The 22,151-nt window shown below is 38.1% G+C and overlaps 2 protein-coding genes across 5 annotated transcripts; both read right to left on the bottom strand.

Moving 5' to 3' along the window:
* Positions 1-3,329: 3,329 nt before the first annotated feature.
* Positions 3,330-6,370, bottom strand: tnni1b (troponin I type 1b (skeletal, slow)). Its single transcript, XM_044121065.1, has 8 exons — positions 6,251-6,370; positions 5,026-5,058; positions 4,872-4,878; positions 4,721-4,762; positions 4,484-4,615; positions 4,316-4,405; positions 4,051-4,227; positions 3,330-3,588 (listed from the first exon to the last, which is right to left on the bottom strand). The coding sequence occupies exons 2-8, from the start codon at positions 5,040-5,042 to the stop codon at positions 3,484-3,486; spliced, it is 570 nt and encodes a 189-aa protein (XP_043977000.1). The 5' UTR covers positions 5,043-5,058; positions 6,251-6,370; the 3' UTR covers positions 3,330-3,483.
* A 2,228-nt stretch (positions 6,371-8,598) lies between these two features.
* csrp1b (cysteine and glycine-rich protein 1b) lies at positions 8,599-13,860 on the bottom strand. Of its 4 annotated transcripts, none has more exons than XM_044121063.1 (7): positions 13,842-13,860; positions 13,147-13,192; positions 12,342-12,451; positions 11,552-11,720; positions 11,196-11,325; positions 10,983-11,076; positions 8,599-9,107 (listed from the first exon to the last, which is right to left on the bottom strand). In XM_044121063.1, the coding sequence occupies exons 3-7, from the start codon at positions 12,448-12,450 to the stop codon at positions 9,031-9,033; spliced, it is 579 nt and encodes a 192-aa protein (XP_043976998.1). In that variant the 5' UTR covers position 12,451; positions 13,147-13,192; positions 13,842-13,860; the 3' UTR covers positions 8,599-9,030. The 4 variants fall into 4 exon arrangements, with proteins under 4 accessions (XP_043976998.1, XP_043976995.1, XP_043976999.1 ...); XM_044121060.1 differs by having other exon boundaries at positions 13,147-13,267; positions 13,842-13,859; XM_044121064.1 differs by lacking the exon at positions 13,842-13,860 and adding an exon at positions 13,733-13,783.
* Positions 13,861-22,151: the final 8,291 nt, after the last annotated feature.

Below are 22,151 nucleotides of genomic sequence, written 5' to 3'. Positions count from 1 at the left end.
AGCTCTGTTTATGGAGTTGTCAGGCTGGGAGTTTCACTTTTACCTAAGTTCTTTTTTATATGTATATAAAATGTCTTCCTGGTTTGAGGACTTTTTTTGGCAAATCCAACTTTTATAAAAATAAACAAGGCTTTGTTTCAAAAAATGAAACAGCATTGCATTTTTTGTTGGGGGTGGGTTTTGTTGAGGGGACAAATTCTTAGGAAAATTTAATGCTTGTAATTGTTATAGGGCAATAAATAAACATACTTCACCTTCCAAGTCATTTAAAAATAATAAGTACCTAAAAATAAGTTTTTTTTTGTTTATTTGCATGAAGTAAGTCATCTATTTTACCACAACACTTTGCATTTATAAGCATTTAAGTTACATAAATATGATCACCCGGGGAATGTCCAACCTTTTAGAAACTGGACATGTTCTTTTCCCTAAAGAGGAACTTATTTTGATGTGAAATGTGCACATCAAAACAACCTGTGAAGCTGAATGAAGCTGGGAAGAAACTGTTGGGATTCACAATGAAACATGCATTGTACTCATATAAAAGGAAAGGCCATTCAGAGACAAAGAAATCATTGCTCCAAAATGTCAAGGTACAGTTTTCACAGATGCAAAGACTCAAACTTTTGGAGAAATGTTTTGTGGTTTGTTTAAATAAAAAACTGAAGTGTTAGGCCATAATAACCTCATTGTATTTGGAAGAAAATAGGGGATGCTTGCAAGCTTTAGAATACCACCCTGACTGTGAACTTCATGGGTCCAAGCATTGTGTTGTGTACTTGGTTTGAGTCAGAGAGAGACTAATACACTTCATACATGGGAAATACGAGGAAAGGGCATCATTTGGGAAAACTGAAGTAATATCTCCATACATCAGCCCGAAAGTCGAAGCCAGAGTATAAATGTGTCTTCCAAAATAAGACACTGCCAAATAAGTTTGCATTACTATTTCCTCCTTAAAACACTTAACTGTCTTCTCTTGTCTGAACTAGCTACCAAGACATGCCAGGAATATAAAGCATTGCCACAGAAAGTTGAAAGTTAGAAATCCAATTCTCTTGTTTGATTTTTACATTTTGGAAAGAAGGAAAATTAGGATTCTAAATAATATAACACACAAGCTGCCTGGTTCGTGAAAATTTGGTCTTTGGCTGGCTGGCAGTTGTGACCAAAATGCAAATTCTTCAAAATACGATTTATATAAAGCCACATATAAACATATTAATGGTAAATTTGAAACACTACTTTGATTGGTTGAGGAAACCAGGTTAGAAAAAAAAAAGTAAAAATTTTCGATCATTTTATCTCATAAAACTACAGTTAAAATCATCAGAACAGTGACTTAGAAAGTTTTCAAGCCATTTTTCTCTGACAGAAAAGGAACACCCTTTCTCCTTCAGATTTTATTGTCTACAAACCACACCTGTCTGGCCCCTGAGTCACACAAGACAAACAAGAGAAAGTCATTAAGCTGAGTTTATTTCACTATGCTGGAATCTTTAGCTCATCCAAGTTTTTGACAGAAACCTCCAGTTGTTCAGCCACCATTATGTCTGGTTTTGCAAAACAAACAGAAGGATACTCAGTAATGAAAACATTTGCTAGGAAGGTGGACCGGCTCTATAAATTGCTTTTCTTTAACTAGATGCTGCCCCCATGTGGCAAAATGAGCTCAAGCAAGATGCAATTCAGGTCAGACGTGAGAAATCCTCTCCTGGAGCACACAAATTCAACTAAACATGTTCAAAATAATTAATTAGAAAGTTTGTATAAAATAAATGTGTCTTGATTTAAATTCAACAAAAACATATATGTTAGTCCTCAGCATCAGGGGCGCTACCAGGAATCTAAATTGCCCCCCCCCCTGCTGTTACAATTTCTTGAGTCTATTTGACCCATAAAAGCACTGACACTAATGCTCACTCACTGCTGTGCTAATGGCAGAGAAATAACTTGTCGTTACAGGAAAACTATCTGCCATCATTGGTAGCTATGCTAGCTAGACTAAGTATTCACAACTGGCAATGCTAGCTGTAGCATAGCACACAGCAAGGTGGAAGAAAGTTGAGCAGCCGCATGAGATTGTGATTGACAATGGTAAATCCCACCTCCTGCCTCTGATTGGTTGTTTCTAGACTGCACTGGGGAAAGGCAGAGGAAATATTTTTTTTCAGATTATCTCTCATGCCATACTTTAACAAAATGACAGATTTAACAAATATGTAAAAAATTGATTATTTTATATATGTTATATACTGCAGCTTTAATTTTACTTAGGAGAGGGCAGGTCAGGAGGGACTGTGGTAACAGATATCTGTAATTTAAATGCAAGCTGAGGTAAAACTGTTTGGACTGGCTCCACTCCAGACAGAAGGTTGTTTTTTTATTATCACTATATAAAGATTGTTTGAATTTCTGTCAGTAATAAATATATTGTTTTGTTGTGTAATTGTAAAAAGAGCAAATACACAGAGAAATCCCTATACTCCCTGGAATGATGCTTGTCATTGAACATAGTGTTTAGTTTTTTCACTGGGACAGAGGTGAGATTTTAGAGCTGCTGACTCATCTGTTTGTTAAGTGTGGTAAAAGGACACTTAAATATATGGATATGTTGGTAACTTTTTTTTTCTTAATTCATTAGATGCTGGTGAAATGGAGGCAAAGCTAACTATGCTAAATGGTTGATAATGTCACACAGTCTATCCACCTCTCTTGGAGAAAACCTGGGTTTCAAATAGATACCCTTGTCTTATATTTAAAATTGAGTTAATGCTGAAATTTTAGATATCATTCATTGATTCAGTCTATGCCATCTGCTTAATGTCGTTATACCCTGTCAGAAATTAGAAAATGTAATGTAAAACTAAGATGAGGAGTTTTTGATTAGAACAAAATCTGCCCTTCTTCTTGTCTGATTGGCTAAAAGACATTTAATCTCGTAGCCTTTGAAAAAAAAACAGTGTATTGTATATCTGGCATTATATAAATGCCATTGGGTTCTTATTCAACATAGAGACATTTCATTAGCCTATATCCATCCATACATCCGTTGTCTATACTGATTTTGCTTGCAGGAGTGTGGTATCTGTCTCCTGTGGTAGGTTGCCAATCCATCAAAGGGCAAGAGAGAGATAAGACAAGCAGCTGTACACACAGGACTCAGATCAATTTGAGTCTCAGGACAAATTAGATCAGTGTCATCAAATTATTTTGTCTAGATATAATTATTTCTTTTGAACAGGATTTTATGCCACTGACTGTAATGCTGACTTGGTTTTAAGTTTGTCAGTAACATTCTCCTTTAAACTAAGGGAATAGACAAGACAGAATATATCAGGATTTTATTATTTCATTAACATAGAAAAACAATTGTGGGAAGATACTCAGTGTAAAACATACATATTTTTTTTGTTTTGCTATATTCAGCACTCTGTGAACTGGCAGTGATGAAAGCTGACATTTTCTTCTGTTGCCACTGTTTTACTGGATCTGGCCTTTTGCTGCATCAAACATCTTCTTGCGCCCCTCCATTCCTGACATGGCTTCCACATTCTTCCTCCAGTCACTCACTTCCACTGTCTTCTCCTGCAGATTAAACATCACAGTTTGGCATTATGCACTAATCAGAAAATTTGGGAAAGTTTTGGAGAATTCAGGATCTTTGCATGGTGAAGTTACAACAGTAATTTGTAATTTGTTGCTGTTTCTTTGATGCTTCTTCAAATTTATGTCTCCTTTGTAGCAAAATGTCAAAACACGTACACCAACGTACATGGGTGCAAGGCACTAGCAAATACTTTATTGCTAGTGCTTGGTGCCTTACACTTATCACAATAATGCATAAATACATTAAACTTTATGCAAATTTTGTCTTCTGTATTTTTAAGCCTGCACCAGATGCCAAAAGAAATTCTTCTTTGTGAAGTCATAAATGGCAATAAATTTCCTTCTGATTGTGACTTGGAAAATTGATGTGAAAGTATGGGTAATATTGTTTCTTTGTACTGCTTTCTGTGTAAATTCTCTTGTGCTTCAGTAAAGATGTACCTTTTCTGTGTCCTCCTTCTTCACAGATTTGAGGTTGGCTCTCAGATCCATGGACACCTTGTGCTTGGAGCCCAATAGGGAGCGCAAAATGGCATCAGCAGAGACCCGGACCCGTCTCAGGTTGGGCCTTTTGAACTTTCCTCTCAAGTCCAGCACTTTGATGTTCAGATCTTTGATCTGTATGGATAAATATTATGGCATTTTGAATTTAGTGTAACTTTGCGTAGGTATGTATAATGTTTACTTTATGGTGCATCATTCTCACCTCTCTGGTGTTGTGCAAGACCTTGGCTTCAATATCGTACCGTTCTTCATCCACTACATCTATTTTGGAATGCAGCTCTTCACATAATGCCTACACAGACAAAAATGTGTATTTATTTTTACATAACTTGCTATTTGTGTAAACAAAACGGAGAACAGAAATATCTACCTTTAGCTCCTCCAGTGACAAACCAGTGACTGGTGCTGGAGGAACTTTCTCTTCAAGGTATTTTCCCTTTTGCTCCTCCTTTTCTTCCATCTCCTGCTCCAGCTCCTCCTTTGCTTTTGCAACCATCAAGCTCTTATGAAGAATAGAGATGTTTTATTTATTAAAAGAAGGAACTAAAAGTTCTGAATCTTGTTTGCGTCAGAGAGTGAAGCTGCTGTCTAGGCAAATCCTCCTTACCTTTAGCATGAGCTTCCTAGAGGCTGAGATTTTAGATTTTCTCTGCAAATATCAGATTTATGTCATAGTTTAACATTTTACTAGTCTGGTTTAACTTTAAAAATCAGTGCTTGTATTTGTTTTCTAATTGATAATATTTTATTAATCTTACCTCTGGCCTGTGAACAAAACAGAAAAAATATTCCAAGTTAGTTTTTACAATCAATTTCTATTATTATATAAAAGTTATTATTATAAAAGTTTATGTTTATGACTGTATAAAACAGATGCAATGACTAAAAATACAAGAAGAAAGCAATACTTACATTTTCTCAGGCGTCATGGCTATTTTAATGAACCTACAAGACAAAAATACATTTGTTTTGTTTAGCAGAGCTTAAAAGTGGAGACAGTCTGGTTGTAGAGCCCCAGTTGTTCTTAATTATGAAGTCCAGTTAAGCCCTCGTATGCACTACACCACAGCCACTCTGGGAGTTTTTGATGGATGTGAACCGACATAATACAAAGTATCAAGCACCGTTGACCAAGACCGATTTTCTTACTTTCAGATATTTACCTTTCTAAAGAACAGTCACTTATTTGCTGAATAAAACATTTAAATTGAATTTAAATTGTTCGATTTTCTCAGTCATTATATTGTTTGCAGTGGTACATACTTCTTTAGAACAAATCTACAAAATATAAAATTACTCATGGGCCTACTGGACAAAATCACCCAATCGCCTTCCAGTGCTGATAACACAATCCTCCCCTCCTCTGGGGAAGGTGATGGCAGGCAGGGAGAAGCATGCAAAACCCCCAACGTGGGAATGTTTCCACATAGATTAGACTTCCTGCTTTCAGCCCCACTTTTCTGCTGGATAAAAGAAGACACAAATATAGACCAGGCCCCTCGTTCTCGGAACGCCGTTTTGAGTTTAGGAATGCCACACCGATTTCACCAAGAAATGTTGGTAGATTGGAAACAGGAATTCAAGTATAAAGTAGGAATGGATTCATAAGCATAACTCAAAAAATATTTTAATTGTATGAAGCATTTCAAATGATATAAATATGTCATCACTGATGGGTAGAAACATAATGAGCTCAATAGGGAACAGATACTTTTAGAAACAGATCCGCCTTATTAAAAAGCTTAAAGTATATTAACTATACAGATGCATTTAAATCCAGTCTTTACTTTTTATTGTGACCTGTGTTATTTTGTGTGATGTAGTTGCAAAACTTGAATATAACATTGATTTTCAACTCCACCTATTTTGATAGATGGTTGATATCAGAAAACTCACCATTAAGGATCTCAAGTCTTTAAAACAGTATTATTCTGTTGCCAATAGTTACATTTCATACAAATAAATAGTAAATAACTTTTGGTAGATTAGTAATGGTTGAAACTGTTTTTTGCATAATGTGCTTTCTAGCTAGATGTAGTAAATATATTTGCACAAGCCAAACAATAGGCACAAATTCTTACCTTCATCTGAAATAAGATTATAATAAAGAAAAAATAAGAGTTAATTTTCTTCTTACCTTAATGGGTTGATGCTACAGGAGCAGAAGGAAAAAGTGATGTAGAGAAGAATGAGCTAGAACATTCAACTCCTGCTTTTCTCTGTCCGGCCTGTCCTGTTTATCACAGGAGTATTTAAATAGAAAACACACACGCACACACACACCAATGCACAGACTTCTAGAGTGGGTGGACTCAGGATAACAGTGTTTGTGTGGCTTGTGTTGTTTTGACGCCACTGTTCTACTTCCACAATAATGTCAGTGAATGACTCTTTAGCTAAAACAGGACAAATAAATTATTTCACAAATTCAGTGATTTTTAAAAAAACATTTCTGAAAGAAAATAATTTCATAATTTGCTCCTCTTATCTCTGAGATGGAAACTCTTTCATGGTCTGTAACATGTAGTCCCACATAAAGTTGGCACTTTTTTTATAAAACTCTGAGATTTTATAAAGATACATTAACAAAACAGTATATATTTAGAAGATGTGATAAGAAAAAAAATATAGCAATACATTACAAATGACAATGTCCTTGTCTTCTTTGGTTTTGTTTGTGGGGAAAACAGTAGTATAATTTCTTGACTGTGAGAACACATCTAATAACTTAGATAAGTCATAAGAGGTGACAGGAATCTAACAGTTGTATTTAACTGACTTGGCTGAATGGTCTTTGGCCTGAATTTGTTTCTGTGCTGCTGATGAGTCACAATTTAAGTAAATTAAATGGTAAAGACCATGTCATTCTTAAATTTAATCATTGTTTTGAAGCATTGTTTGTGTTTATGTAAGTCTTTTTATTTTTGTAAGTAAATTTTCCTGTGAAACACTTTGAATTACTTTGTGTATGACTACTGCTGGACAAATAACTTCCCTTTACTATTTTAATAAATTATTCAATATGCACAGTCTGACAGAAATCCACACACAGAAAGACACCCAAAGTGGTTTGTCTGATTCTAAAAGATGTCAGCTGGTCTAAAAGCTCCACCTCTTGGGACATTAGACTGTAACAAGGAAATCATGTTTATGTAAAGAGTAGTTTACAGGAGCTTGGAAAAATACCAGTGTCGCACATTTAGGAGTTGTTTGAGAGCCCTCTAGTGGGGTAGCTGGTGATTGGGCAGCTGTGTGAAAATTACTTTCTGGCATGATCAAATGGAGGTAGGCTCTTAAAGATGAGATTTTGTTGTTGTACTTTTAGCTACTGGTTGGAAAATAATATCTGGTAATTGAAATCCAGAGATTTGTATTATTTGGCTGTAATAAACCCTCTGCTATATGGCAATGAGATAAATGCAGTCATAATTTCTGCTTATGAAATTTCTAAAACTCCGGTATTTACTTCACTCTGCTGACATTCTATATGTTCTAAGGCTGCTTTGAACATTTGTTGATGTTTTGGTGGGTTAGGTCTTGGTGCTCTGACATTATTCTGACTGACAGCATCTTTAACATTATTTTTCATTCTTCATCAGGAATGCTCAGGTCAAAGAGCAACATGCTCTTTGATGTTTTGAGATTTGCACTGAAAAAAAAAAAAAAAAAAAAAAAAAAAAGAGATCAAACTTCTTCACTGTTGCCACAGCATATAATTCATCTATCCATGTTAAAAGCTGCTGAAAGATTTAGAAATTTCTAAGAATTATCAAAGACATTCCTGTGGCTTGACTCCAGCAGAGCTGTGTTACTTTAATTTCTCTGTGTTTGTACAGGTCTAAGACATTGTAGCATTTTGGTTCAGCTTTAGTCACAAAGTCAAAAACAAGTAAAAGGCAATCATTTGGAGGTTTGTTTATACCTCCAATGGCCCTTTAATGAGAAGTTGTGTGAAGATCTAATTTTATACTTATTTTAAGAACTTTATCAATTTAAAGATGGCAATGGTGGAAGACTGGTTGATCAATTGTTTTACATTCAATAACATGAAAACCAACCTGATGGTAAGATATTCCTCTTGAAAGGGTTTCTGGTGTAGGTTTGCTCCCGATGTGGCTCTCGCGTGTGGATGTCGGTGCCAGAACAAACAGCTGCACCCATCCAGACACCCACCTCCTCCACCACAGCTGCCTGGCACTCCGGCCAGTGTGCCAACTCTTCAGCACAACCAGAGATGGAGCAGAACACTAAGACTTTGTTGTTCACTACAACAACTTGCTTTCAGTCACAACGTGGGTCAAAATTCAGAAGAGCCACAAGCACACCCAACAACTCAACTCAGATTTATGTGACTCGTGTTCTTATGAGTCACAAGAAAATGGTGTCAGAGAAGAAAGAATTATATGCTTGTTTTGCAAAACATATTTTTTTGTCAAACTATATGCTGACAAATACTTCAGTTAGCACACTAACTGAAAAGTAAAGCAATATGTGTAAGACTTTATTTTGATCACCTCAAGCATAACCTACTAGCCTGAATCAACCTTTGACATACATTGATTTCCATTTATTCATACTCACTTTAATATTTTCAATATTAATTAAAACACCACATGTTCACATTGCAGCTATAATCTTTAATTTTCATACCACATCATTAAACACTGACGTGAAACACATTATACTTATAAAAAAAACAGATGAATTTCAGTTTTTTAAGTGTTTAGCTCATGTGCACCTCCCTTCAAAGCACCTCACTCTGCCTGGTAAGCGTGTAAAAAAAGCCATTTCTTTTGTGAATCATTGCCAACTGCCTACAGCGAAAAGTGAAAGGTTAGATATTGATGCAAAGACCCAGGAAGCTGCAATATCAGAGCACACCAGCTGTCAGTCCCTTGTTGGCTGCGGCCTCCGGGTTCACTGAGAATGAGCCAGAGCTCCTGCACCCTGCCCGAAACCGAAGCCTTTCGGGCCAAAGTTCTTTGCGTAGCAGCCTGGGGATGAAATAACATGCAATCAAAAAATTAGGAGAATAATGATTAACATGAGCAAGATATCAAGAGCTTAGAAGCCAGACAAAGGAAACAGGTTTTTATTCTTTGTTCAATTAGTTCAAGAATTATATAGATGCAGAGCAATGCTGCAAGGTGTGCCCTGGACAGGTGGCCAGTTCATTACAGGCAGTGGTGGTTTTTGGTACAGACAATGTGGGCAGTTGTCCAGGGCGCCATTAGATAGGGTGAAAGCACCCAAGAACTGGAAAATAACATTTAGTTTCTCTATTTGTAGTGCTCTGAATACGTTTGCTAATATTTGTATAGCATGTGGAGTACATGTCCTTTCTTCCTGCTGAATAGAGGGAGACTAGGTTACTAGACTTTCTGCTGGGAAAAAAATCCTCAGAAATGCTGCCATTTTAGTTGGTTGGTGATAAGGCAGAAAGAGGGGATTGACCAGGGCATTATTCTTCCAAGAAGAACTGTTCATGGGGAAACACAGAAACAATTTATCAATTAGCCTAACAATTATGTTTTTTGACTGTAGGAGGGACAAGGGAGGGCATGCAGAAAGACCCCAGGCTAGGGTGCAGACCCAGGTACTTCTTGCTGCAACTACACCATCTTGCAGTCAAAAGTTACACATTCTCTGTGAAAATAGAAAATGCTATTTATGTGTTCAATGTCCAGAAATTTCTTCAGTTATGATTTTAGGACTGCAAAAGCTTAAAGTGGCAGTTTGGTTTGTAAATATCTGAACTTTCTAGGATTTGTTTGCCTTATTAACCTGTTTAATCCCACCGGCAACAATTGTTGCCAGACATTTTTGTAACTCCTGGAAGTTCTAGAATTTTTTTGACTTTTGGCAGCTAATTGAAGTTTTAAAATAAAATAATTATGTCTGCTCTAAGCAATATCAATTTCATGTATCTAGTGTGAAAGGTCACACGACCAGACCTCTTAACTTCCCACCTGTAACGCTGGAGGTAAATGTCTGTCAAAACCTGTACAATGGGAAGTCAGTAAAATATTCAAATAAACAAATATAAATGAAATATTTTGAACATAAGAAGAGTGAATGTAAGCATGGCAACAATTGTCACCGCTAGCATAATACATAGACAGGCTAGATCAGTGTTTCCCAATTCCAGTCCTCGGGGCCCCCCTGCCTGCATGTTTTAGATGTGCCTCTATACCAGAACAGCTGATTCAAATGATTGCATGATATCTTCTGCAGCCACCAAGTACTGCAGGAGCCTGTACTCACCCAAAGATTCAATCCAGGTGTGTGGCAGAAGGGAAACACCTAAAATATGCAGGCAGGGGGGCCCCGAGGACTGGAATTGGGAAACACTGGGCTAGATGTCCATAGCTTTATTGTTTATTCTGCATAACTTGCCGTTTCCACACAACTTAAAACTATCAAATGTTTTAGATCCTCTACACTTGAATAGGTTATGCATGTCATGATTTTTCTTATTTTTTTCTATGTATAAGTTGGTCAGATTTGTGTTATTTACACTATGCAGTTTCTCACAGATTGTTGTTGAGTATGAAGCCTACATTTTCACTAACATAACCAACATAAAATATAATAATTCATCCATATGTGTTAAGGAGGTCCAAGGATTGGAATGCATGCATTTATTTTGCAGGAAAAAATTTGGGATTAAATGGGTTAATTAGTTAATTAATTTGTCAAAGGGCTGAAAACATGCCTATTGTTGATACCGTCCAGGGATGAAAACAGTTTTTGGAAAAATAATGAAGGAACTATTTTTACTTTACTTAGAAGGACATGATAGATGATTCAATTTTCCACCCGACGGCTAATTAAAATCACCATTTTACTTCCAGTTGAGGGGAACAGACCTTTACAGTAGATCTCTCCGTCCCTGTCAGCAAGGGTTGTGGACTCCAGGCCTTTACCACACTTAGCACAGCGAAAACAGCCCTTATGCCACGACTGTTGAAGAAAAAAAATAATTGCTTCAAATTAAATGGAACAGTAAATATGAAAGTTAGCTTTCATATTTGCTTAGATTCAAAATTTAACATTGAGGTTATATTTAAGATTTTTCTTACATTTCCCCCACCAATAACCTTCTCTGCTGCATACACTGTTTTCCCACATCGTGGACACACTTCTGACCCTGCTGATTTCTGGGCGAATTTGGAGGCGTTGGGATTATTTGTAGGTCGGTGAGGAACTTGTCTATGTGGAGAAACTCATTTGTTTATCTTGCAGATAAACAAATGTAATAATCCATCAAGGAGGATGACTTTAACTGTTAATTTCACAGATTTCATAACTAACTTTACAATAATTATTGTAAACCTCTTTCCTTGTCAATTTTAACATTAGAGTCACCTGTTCTGGTTATGGAGCTTTATGGTACACTCAGAGGTTAAATGGTGGGAGGAAATAGTATTTTGCTCACACTTCAGGTTTGATTCCAAGTCCTTCTCCTGTGTCCATACTCAGGGTTCCTGCTCCTCCTCCGAATCCATAGCCTTTTGGCCCATACTTCTTGCCATAGCACGATTTGCAGTAGATCTCATCTCCATGCACCGCCACAGTCGTGCTGTCCAAGTTCTTTTTACAGACCACTTACATCAATAGGGGGGAAAAATGTCTTTTTAAATTATTTTTTTAAATTGTCCAATTGTTGGCAGGCATTTATTATAAAGTATATTCTGAAAGGTTATTCAAAAGCAATCAATGTAGTCGAAACCTTCTGAACCAATTTTTTGTGACAGAAAAAAATAATTAAAAAACTGTATAATATCACTGCTGTCAGCCTATTCAGATGTTATCTGTGATGTGCAACCTTTTCTCCGTATAAGGAAGACCAAACCTTTGTCATGTTTACTCTAGATCTGGGGTGTCCAAAGTCGGCCCTCGAGGGCCGGCATCCTGCGTGTTTTAGTTCTCTCCCTGGTTTAACGCACCTGGATCAAATAATGGCTCATTAGAGGCCTTAGGAAAATACTGACACGCTGAGAAGGTTGTTACTAGCACCAGGGAGAGAACTAAAACATGCAGAATGCCGGCTCTCCAGGACCGACGTTGGGCACCCCTGCTCTAGATCCAAATATGGCCAGAGATGCCCGAGTGGAAACCTGAGGATGCTTGTGCCAAATACTTTGCATTCCTGCATGTTGTTTAGTACGTGTGAAAGCAGTCAAAAGAAGTCATACACAGATTGCTTGTGAATTGCAAGTACTTACTGCACAGAAAACAGGATTTGTGCCAGCTCTTCCCTTCACACTGCACTTCCTCAGCAAAGTAGACGGTTTTCTGGCAGCAGCCACACTTGTTTCCTCCTCCAAAAGGCATTCTGCAAACACAGAACACTGGCTTGTGTACATTCCTCACTCATTGTGTATCTGTTCAGAGTTGTCATTCAGCAGACAGAGCACATCTGCAACACTCTGGGTTTGATACAGTGATGACTATAAAAGGAAAAGTGTCGGTTTGCTTTGATATATCGCATTCTTTTCCATCCCTTTTGCTTGCGCCTGCCGGCAGCAGTGGATATCTCAAGAGCTATTCAGGAGGATATTGTAAAATGCAAAGAAGCTGTCAGCATGACACAGATAGGACAGAAACAACCTGAACAGGCTTTCAGATCACCTGAATTCTAGTTTAGGGTTTATTTTCAGTTATTTTATTGAGGATTACATAAAACATTGGAAAATATTCAGAGTGTGAATTGCCAAATAGACAATTCCCCCCTATAATCCTCTAAATAAACAAGAATTTTTTTAATTTTAGTACATTTCTAATTGTCTGATTATTACCATGTAATTTCAAAAGAAACTAACGTACAGCCATGGTGTTATATGGATATGAAGAGCAAATCTTTTAACATTCATTCTAACTTCACCGACAAAAACTCCCCTGATTGCTTTAAGCTCAAATGTAAATAACATACATGACATATTAAACACTTTTCGGAGGCTGTAGCAACATATGTAGAATACAAAGAAGATAAATATAAAAGCCACAATAGTTGCTCATGTCCAAACTTACCTGTTCTGAAGTAAAAGGCTGTCACTGTCTGAGCCTTTTGCAAGAACTAATAGACAACAGAGTTGAGAACAAACATTTGGTTAGAAGAGGAGAAGATGAGGGCAGCTGTGAGAACACCAGCCTAAAATAAGAGAGGAGGCAGGACATAGAGGCACAGAGGGAGAGGTGGAGGGAGGAAAAAAAGGAGGAAGAAGTTAGTGGGTGAGGTTTGAGGAGGATGAAGTTTCATTCCTTGTACGAGTCTTTTTCAATTTATAAGTCGTTGAAATTCCAGGCTGAAAACCCCCCAAAAATGCTACAGTAGCAGATAGAACACGTATTTGGCATCATGGGTATAAAAAGCAAAAATTACTATAAGCTGTTGTAATGCAATCACAATCCAGTGGATAAATGAATATAGGACACAGGGGAGTTTTACTTTAAACCGTTTAGCCAAAACAATTTACTAAGCAACTATAGCCTTATCTGCCAAGAGAAATGTTGAGTCAATATACTTCAAAGAAAATCAGTAAAGCCACAAGCTATTTTAAAAGTCGGAGGTTCTTCAGTCCTGTAATTGGTGAACTGATGAGGTGGTAGTTATTACCTATTCTTCATTTGTTGGTGTCATATTTAGTGGAGGACCCAAGTGCAGGTAGTCAATGGAGATGAGTTTGGAAGTTTTAATAAGAAAAGCAAAAGTAAAATTGACTTACAATGTGTCAGAAAAAAGTCACAGGGCCTGAGGTATGAAAATATACAGAGAAAGATGAGGGAGACAACAACAGAATCCAGCAGTGAGTGACAGAAAATGAGGAGCTTAATACAAGGAAACGTGATTACAGGAACAAGAACAGGTGGCTAATTGGAAACAGGGTTCAGCTGTGAGGAGAGACGGCATTTTAAGCCAGAATATATAATATTCCAACTACATAATATCCATGACTGCTCTTTCACACATATGTAATGTGATGTTTCATACAATAGTCATCTGTCTGCAGGGAAATTTGTCCAGTAGCTTTTCCAGTGAGTTTAGCACAATTTAGCCAGGCTTACTGTGTATTCTAAGCTGAACAGCAGCAGATGAGCGCCACAGGAGAAAGGGCATAAAATGCTCTTTTATTTCCTTCCTGTACAAGTCAGAGTGCTATCATCTGCAAAAACACTACAATGAGACTGCAGTTGTCTTGTGTTTCTGAAAGAGACAAAGAACTGAACACATAGAACTGCCTGACCGCTTTGTGCCATGGTGTGGAAGCAGTTATCTCATCGTAAATGTGAACACAACAAAGGCGGTGCTTGTGGATTTGTAAGAAGAAACACTATTTGACTTTTTGTTGTTTCTCTTTTTTGTTCATGTTTTATTAGTGGTTAGTAGTTTCCACTTATTCTGCAGTCATTAGTTGGAGTAGATGCATCAGTATGGAAACTCTTTTGGAGCTTTGATGGTTCAAAGTGCTTTTTAAAAAGAAGAACATAATGGACAACCTGAGTGTCGCCATCAAGAGTGTTTTTGATAGATGAGCTTTGTTGGATCCTTTTGATCTTGGACTGTATCCTTTCTGTCCACAACAGTGTCTTTTAAAAAATAATAATAAAAAACCTGGATAGTCAGAGCTCCTCCAACATGTTTTTTCTCAACAGTTATTATTTATTCAATATTATTATGATTGTTCATAATTTAATTACATAAAGAAAAATGCCAAAACTAATGATTCTCTGAAAGTAAGATGAGTCAAAGAACACTTCTACCTTCTTTTAAGAAATGGTAATAAAATGTTAACTTAATCTCAACAAAAATTATGGGGATGGGGTAAGCTACATAAAAGTAATGAATCAGTCTTTACATGACACCTTTATTCTTTTGTCTATAAAACTTCACTTCAAAAAATAGCTAAAATATTTAGGATCATAACCATGAAAAGCAATGTATGAAGTTCATTCCTTAAATAATGCGCTTGTTAGAATATGCTTCTAACAATAAATGAAGGAATGTTGATATGAATGTATTTTTCTTTTGTAGTGTAAGAAGTACAAAACCAATTCTGCCAAGTGAGCGTTCAGAATTTACATGCAAATGGAGCAAATGAGGAAGAAAATGATCTACTTCAGTATGAAAAGCATTTCAGGCATTTTGCTGGTGATCTTCTGCACTGAGACATTCAACAACAGAACACAGAGGCTTTTACTATCATTCTCTTCTTATTGAAAGCATTGCACACGTGATCGTTCATCATTTCACTGTCCCCCCTTTTTTTCCCCAAACAAAAATGAAAGAATAGAATCTGTCTCTTGGGTTATTGATTATTCTTCTTGTTTTGCTTTGTCACTCAGTAAAATCAAAGCATATGATGAGTTATCTTCCAACAAAAATGATGATGAGGAGAGCTGAAGCCAAAAGAGGGATAGTTGGCAGAGAAGGATGCTGTTTGGGCTGTCTTCCTCCCTCTCTGAGCCCTCCAGGCTCTTCACCATCATAGGAAGAGACAATGATGAACTCAAGACGCCTATTTATAGCCTGAGATGGCCAATACTAGCCCTCTGTCTCTGCTCTGTGGACATCCGCCTTGCTTGGTTGAAGAGTATGCGTGCATGTGATTACCCTCATGACAAAGAACGACACGAGTGGGAGAGAGAGGTGGACAGAGAAACTGAGCTGAATAATCCCCTAGAAAAGGATAAAACTGGAGGCAAAACAAGAAAAAAGGCAGGAACAAATGTGGGCTTTGGTCCATCAATCAGAGGCAACTATGCCTTGGACAACCTGACTGGAAATACACCATGGTCAATGAGTCCTTTTGCCCAAATTCGGCCTAGCCCTAGTGCATACCACCTCTCTTTCGAAAAGTCTGGTCTGAGTTTTGGCACCCTCTCCTCCTACCCTTCACAGAGCTCCAAGAACTGCTCCCAGAAAGCTGTATACACATCTCTTGACACTCCACTGTTGTCCACAGCCATTTCATTATTAAATTCCATTTTTAATTCCAATTCCATTATACTTTTGTCCAGTGTTGTGAAGTAACGAAGTACATGTACTTCGTTACTGTACTTAAGTACAATCTTCGTGTATCTGTACTTTACTTAAGTATATTTAAAAATGGATACTTTCGACTTTTACTCCACTACATTTTACAGTAAGTATCTGTACTTTCTACTTACTACATTTCTACAAAATCGTCGTGTTACTCGTTACATCCAAGTCGCATTGCGCTTTTTTCCCCCGTTAAAATATGAAGTTCAGGGACTTAACAAGGCGCTGTAAATCCAAGCAATAACGTGACCTACTAATTACTGTCGTCACCCATCGCCTCCTCCTTTCAGTCGCACGCGGAGCTCCCAGACATGCGCAGTGGTTTCCACTAAGCGGGAGATGATTGTGTCTAATCGTCAATAATAGAATTTCGCTACATAAATCATAAGATTTGGCGACATATAAAATCAGCAGCGCTTCACTTTCACAGACGGTGGAAACTTCGTTCAACTTTTAGCGTCACTTGGAAAGCAAGCTTAAAGGAAGGTAAGCTACGTGGACGTGATGTTAGCAAAACTAGCAGTACAGAGACACATATGGTGCATCTGTGATGAAAAAACGTTCAGTCATGCATTTAATTATTGTGTGGAAGTGTTGTTTTAGGTGTCGCATATATGGGACAACGCTGTGACCAAAATCTGCTATATAGTGATAGTGATGAACGATCCGATTCTTCTGGACGGATTTTTACTAAGTCCTATAGGACTGAAGCCTCACCGAGAGCCCTTCTTTGTTCTTGTGACGCTCTGCACACACTGCAGTAGCTATTATTATTTTATTTAATTAAAAAATAGATAGATATCTTTAATTGGCCAATAAACAAAACAAGAACGTGTAGCAGAGCTGCTCTTTGATTGTGTTGGTAACCTGTCATAGTGGCAGACAGGGTGAGAACAATCACTATCCTTCTGCCTGGTTACTTCTTGCTTCTTGCACCTTGGACACTATTCATAGTTGAGTGTTGTTTACCATTGGGGCATTGCCTTAATTTCTATGTTTAATGGAGCAGACAGTTGTGGTTTCTGATATGGGTGATATATCTTTTAGGGTTGGTAGGAAACCACTGCGGATTGTGCCACAGAGATGGAAGCAAAGCAGAATGAAGAAGAGTTTGAAATGATAATGATATTGGTTAATTTTATTTCAGCTCTCAGTATTTAATATCTAGGTGTTTTTATGGAAATGTGGATTTAAGATGTTTCCATCCCTGAAATTATGATGCATAGAATCACAAATCTAAACCTAAACTGTCACAGAGAGTAAACACACTAAAAACATGCTCCATCTGTGTTATTGTTAATTAAAATGGCACATATTTCATGTATTAAAATTAAATATGATAGGTACACTTAATGATATTGTATTAGAGATTAAGTAATGCATTCAGGAAGTACTTTTACTTTTAATACTTAAGTATTTTAAAAGCCAGTACTTTTTTACTTTTACTCAAGTACAAGTGTTAATGTGGTACTTTTACTTTTACTAGAGTACATTTTTGTCCATGTATTTGTACTTTTACTTAAGTACATTTTTTTAGTACTTTCTACAACACTGCTTTTGATCATGAACAAAGAAGGTAATCTATGACCATGTCATGGCACGCACATGTCTGGCGTGCCATGACATGGTTCTTTGGGATGTACTACACCTCCAGTAGAAGACGGTAATGCATCATTTTCTGTTGAAGGGATCATGTGTAATACAGCTGTTTGTGGAGCCTGGAACATAACATGAACAACAGTACATTTTAGTTGTCATATTCTTCATAACATAACCAAGGATTTGAAAAGAAATAGGATATATATATATATATTATAATTAAATTATATATTTTTTTGTTTCATTATACAAAGAACCCTAAATTTTATGGAAGGCTGTCAAAACACAAAATGAAAAGCCTTATAAAACTAATTTAGGAACTTCATGACATTACATAGGTGTAATCTTATTTTTATTAAAGCAAACAAATCATATACAGAAGCCAATGAAACCTTAACACAAAACACTTACTTCTGAAAGGTTTCCAGCTTCCATCTCAGGATGACTATCATGGGAAGAGTAGAAGCAAGCACACCATCACCATCATCTGACCTTGACCCTATTTGAACTACTCCAGAATCCTCCGTCTCATCCAGACCATTAATGCTGTTGAAGTTGGCCATCACTGTTTCGGTTTCTTGCATTACCACTGGGTTTTCCATATTATCAATTCCATAGAAATACTCCGTTTCCTGGTTTGAAGGACTAGATATTGAATGTAAGGCAGGATGTAAAAGTTCCACATCGTCATCAGTGATATACACAGGATCATGACCTTCAGTTCCATCTGGTAAAGCTCTGTGTTGTGGACTCAGCGATGCTTCATCATCTGTGATAAGGTACTGGCTTGAGTGCCCCGCTTCCCCTGACGTATAGCCTTGCAAAGACTTCACTGAAGTTTATGGCTCAGCAGAAGGGGCAGAAGTTGAGTGTTGAGCAAGTCTTCCAACATTGGGAGGCTATAAGGAAAAAAAGAAGAAAAAAACTCATACATAGACATCCATAAGATTGTGATGTCAAATAATACTACATCCAAATATATACTCTACAACAGGGGTGTCACACTCCAGTCCTCAAGGGCCAGTGTTCTGCAGTTTTTAGATGTGCCACAGATACAAAACACTGGAATGAAATGGCTTAATTACCTCCTCCTTGTGTAGATCAGTTCTCCAGAGCCTTAATGACCTAATTATTCTATTCAGGTGTGGTGCAGCAGAGGCACGTCTAAGTGTTGCAGGACAGCGGCCCTTGAGGACTGGAGTTTGAGACCCCTGCTCTACACCTTTTAACAGTTTTGCTTAGATCAGGGGTCTCAAACTCCAGTCCTCGAGGGCTGCAGTCCTGCAACTTTTAGACGTACCTCTGCTGCACCACACCTGAATAGAATAATTAGGTCATTAAGGCTCTGGAGAACTGATCTACACAAGGTGGAGGTAATTAAGCCATTTCATTCCAGTGTTTTGTACCTGTGGCACATCTAAAAACTGCAGGACTGCGGCCCTCGAGGACTGAGGTTTGAGACCCCTGGCTTAGATATTACCTGTTCAAAGAGATCATTTTGGTCCTCGGATGAATCTGAGGAATGCTCCAAGTTCTTGCTGCACAGATAAAGCCGTACCATTTTCAGTTTAAATTGCTCATATAGTTCTGAAAGAGTACTGTCTAGAGGTACAGTTTGTCTTTTAAAGTCACACATGCTAAGAGTGAGTTCATAATGGATCCCTTTGATGATCATCCACCAGGAAAAATCAACTCTTTTGCAGTGGTCATGACTTCTGACACAGTGGTGGTTTTCTCCATTTCAAGATGTCTGGTTCCACCTCCACATTTAGACCTAACTTGGTGAAAATCCCCGCTTTGAAAGTGCAGCCATCCCACTTCAATTCTGCGTTTGGATTTTACTAGTGATGGGCTATCTGAAGCCAGGCTTCGAGGCTTGTACCGAGTAATAAGGGGGCGTGTCCGATGAAGCCCCGTTTCGAGGCTTGTGCTGTTTTGTTGAAAACCACGTGACTGGCAACAAACGAGGCCTCGCATGGGTCATGTGACTGCTTCATTTTGCGTGACTCTGGAGAACCGGACTGCACTTGGGAGGTGATTCAGCTATTTCAATTAGGTGTTTTGGACCAGGAAGTTGGCAAAGAGCTGCAGGACACCGGCCCTGGAGGATCAAGATTGCCCACCCCTGCAATACAGCACGTTGCAAAACATTATATAATCGTATATGATGTGATATAAAAGTATTGCACAGTATTTACTTAAAAGTTTTACTGTATTAAGTATAAAAATTACTTGTAATCTGTACATTTTCATATCTAATTGCAGATTGACAGAGGGGTCATTTGTGTGATGACGGACGAAGAATTTGCCAGATATGTCCTTCATATGGCGACCGCCTGGCTGTTGCATCATTTTGTCGACAGAGGGAAGCAAATTTTGACAAGGAAGGCGTTTTAAACAGAATTAGGCAAACAATTGAGACAAGGCGGATGATGAGTGAAAGACATGTTGTACGGAGCCCTCTTCGGTAGTAAGGTTTTGTTTTAGAACTGGTTTGGAGTCTGAAAGCATGGACAGTAAGAAAAACCGTTAAGTAGCGTCGCGTGCTAACGGTGCTGGCTAATCAACCACCGCACTGTTAGCATAGCTAATAGCAGCGGTAGCTAATCCACCACAGTGATCTCTTATAAATAATCACATAATAAAGACTTAATTAGAAACCTGCCCATCTGCTCACCTTGGAGGCTCCCATGAAATTAATGATTAGTTGCCAAATTATATAATTTTTTGGATACCCCCTTAAGAGAAACCGCAAATAAGAAAATGATGCCTACAAGAAACACCGTTGGTAAACAACAAACTGACCAAAAAGAGTCCAAAGCTAACGAAATGGTAGCCTAAGTCCTGCGTGAGCTAAAGGAGTTGAGGAAAGAAAATCAGAGTTCGTTTGCTGAGACGAAAGCTACTCTAACAAGACTGGAAACATCAGTAGGAGACCTGAAAGAGCATGGACATGCTAGAGCAATGTATGAAAGAAGCAGAACGTAGGACCGGCGTGACGGAAGAAGTTAGCCAGAGAAACGAGAGAGTGCTTCGGCACTTGCTGAGACGTGAGGCTTTACTCACTAACCAATGTGATGACCTACAGAACCATCTGCGCCGTAACAATATCAGAATCTACCAAGTTCCAGAGGGAAGTGAGAAACAAGACATGATCGGCTTCGTATAGGAACTAATCAGAAACACGCTTCTACTGCAGGAGGATTTACGCATTGAAAGAGCACACTGAGAGCTAGGACAGGCCAGCTGACACGAACCCGCCACGCTCCATCATTGTCCGCTTCATGGATTACAACATAAAAGAAGCGGTGCTACAACGGGCATGGTCACAAAAACAAATAGTTCTTCAAGGGAAAAGAATATACTTTGACCAGGATTTCTCTCCAGAGGTCCAAAAGAAGAGAGTGAGAGTCCGGAGCATAATCAAGCAACTTAAAGAAAAAGGAATACAGGAAAAATGTCGTTTCCTGGCGCAACTCAGGAGTGACTTGGAAAGCACACTAAAACCTTCCCGACTCTTCTCGACACGGTTCCGACTTTGGAGAGGTTGGATGTCTCGGTGCAGATGAGTGAGAAAGAGAGGATGGAGGCAGAGCTCTCCAGAGAGGCCTGGAGTCCGAGAGTCAACAACAGGAGACATGGAAAAGGGGGACTACCAGATGCAGATTTAAAAGTTTACATTTAAGACTGTGATGAGAACAAAATGTTCATAAACAGAGATACTGTTGAGGACTATAAGGTATGTTTTGAGAAAAATTATTAGGGGAGAGAATAAGATATTATCGAAGTAGCAAATGTTATGTTATATAGTGAATTTGTATTTCAAATGTTTATTTTCCTGTGACAGACTGGCGACCTGTCCAGGGTGTACCTCGCCTCCCGACCCCATTAGGGAAGAAGGGTGTAAGAAAATGGATGGATGTTTATTCTCTCCCAGTTGGGTGGAGATCTCACCAGGGAATTATTGCTTTTCTTTGGTTTGTGATCTGGATAGCACTTAGTGCTTTTTCCCCAGAGCAACGGCGCTCTGCCTTGGTTACATCGGGGGCTGGTCAGGAGGCCACCACAGATTATATGTGGTCTTAATATTACCAGTCGGGTTTATGGGAGTTGTTGGGGCTTAATTTGTTCAAATTACTTTTGTGTTACTATGTTCTTATTCCTTGACATATTTGTGCCCACACTGAGTAACCAACAGGAGGCAGAAGCAGATAAGATGCAACATCCAGAATTAAGTGCGAAGAGCCAAAAAGTAGTGGTCGAGGTTGACGTGATTAAAACAACTAAATATTATGAGTGATTTAAATATTGTGTGTTATAACGTGAGAGGACTGGGTCATCCGATAAAGAGGAAAAAAATATTAGCTCAATTAAAATCGCTTAAAATTTCAATAGC

The sequence above is a fragment of the Gambusia affinis genome, linkage group LG07, assembly GCF_019740435.1.
Source record: "Gambusia affinis linkage group LG07, SWU_Gaff_1.0, whole genome shotgun sequence".
Classification (NCBI taxonomy): domain Eukaryota; kingdom Metazoa; phylum Chordata; class Actinopteri; order Cyprinodontiformes; family Poeciliidae; genus Gambusia; species Gambusia affinis.
The sequence above is the reverse complement of the archived record's forward strand: the minus strand, read 5'-3'. Positions and strand labels throughout refer to the sequence as shown.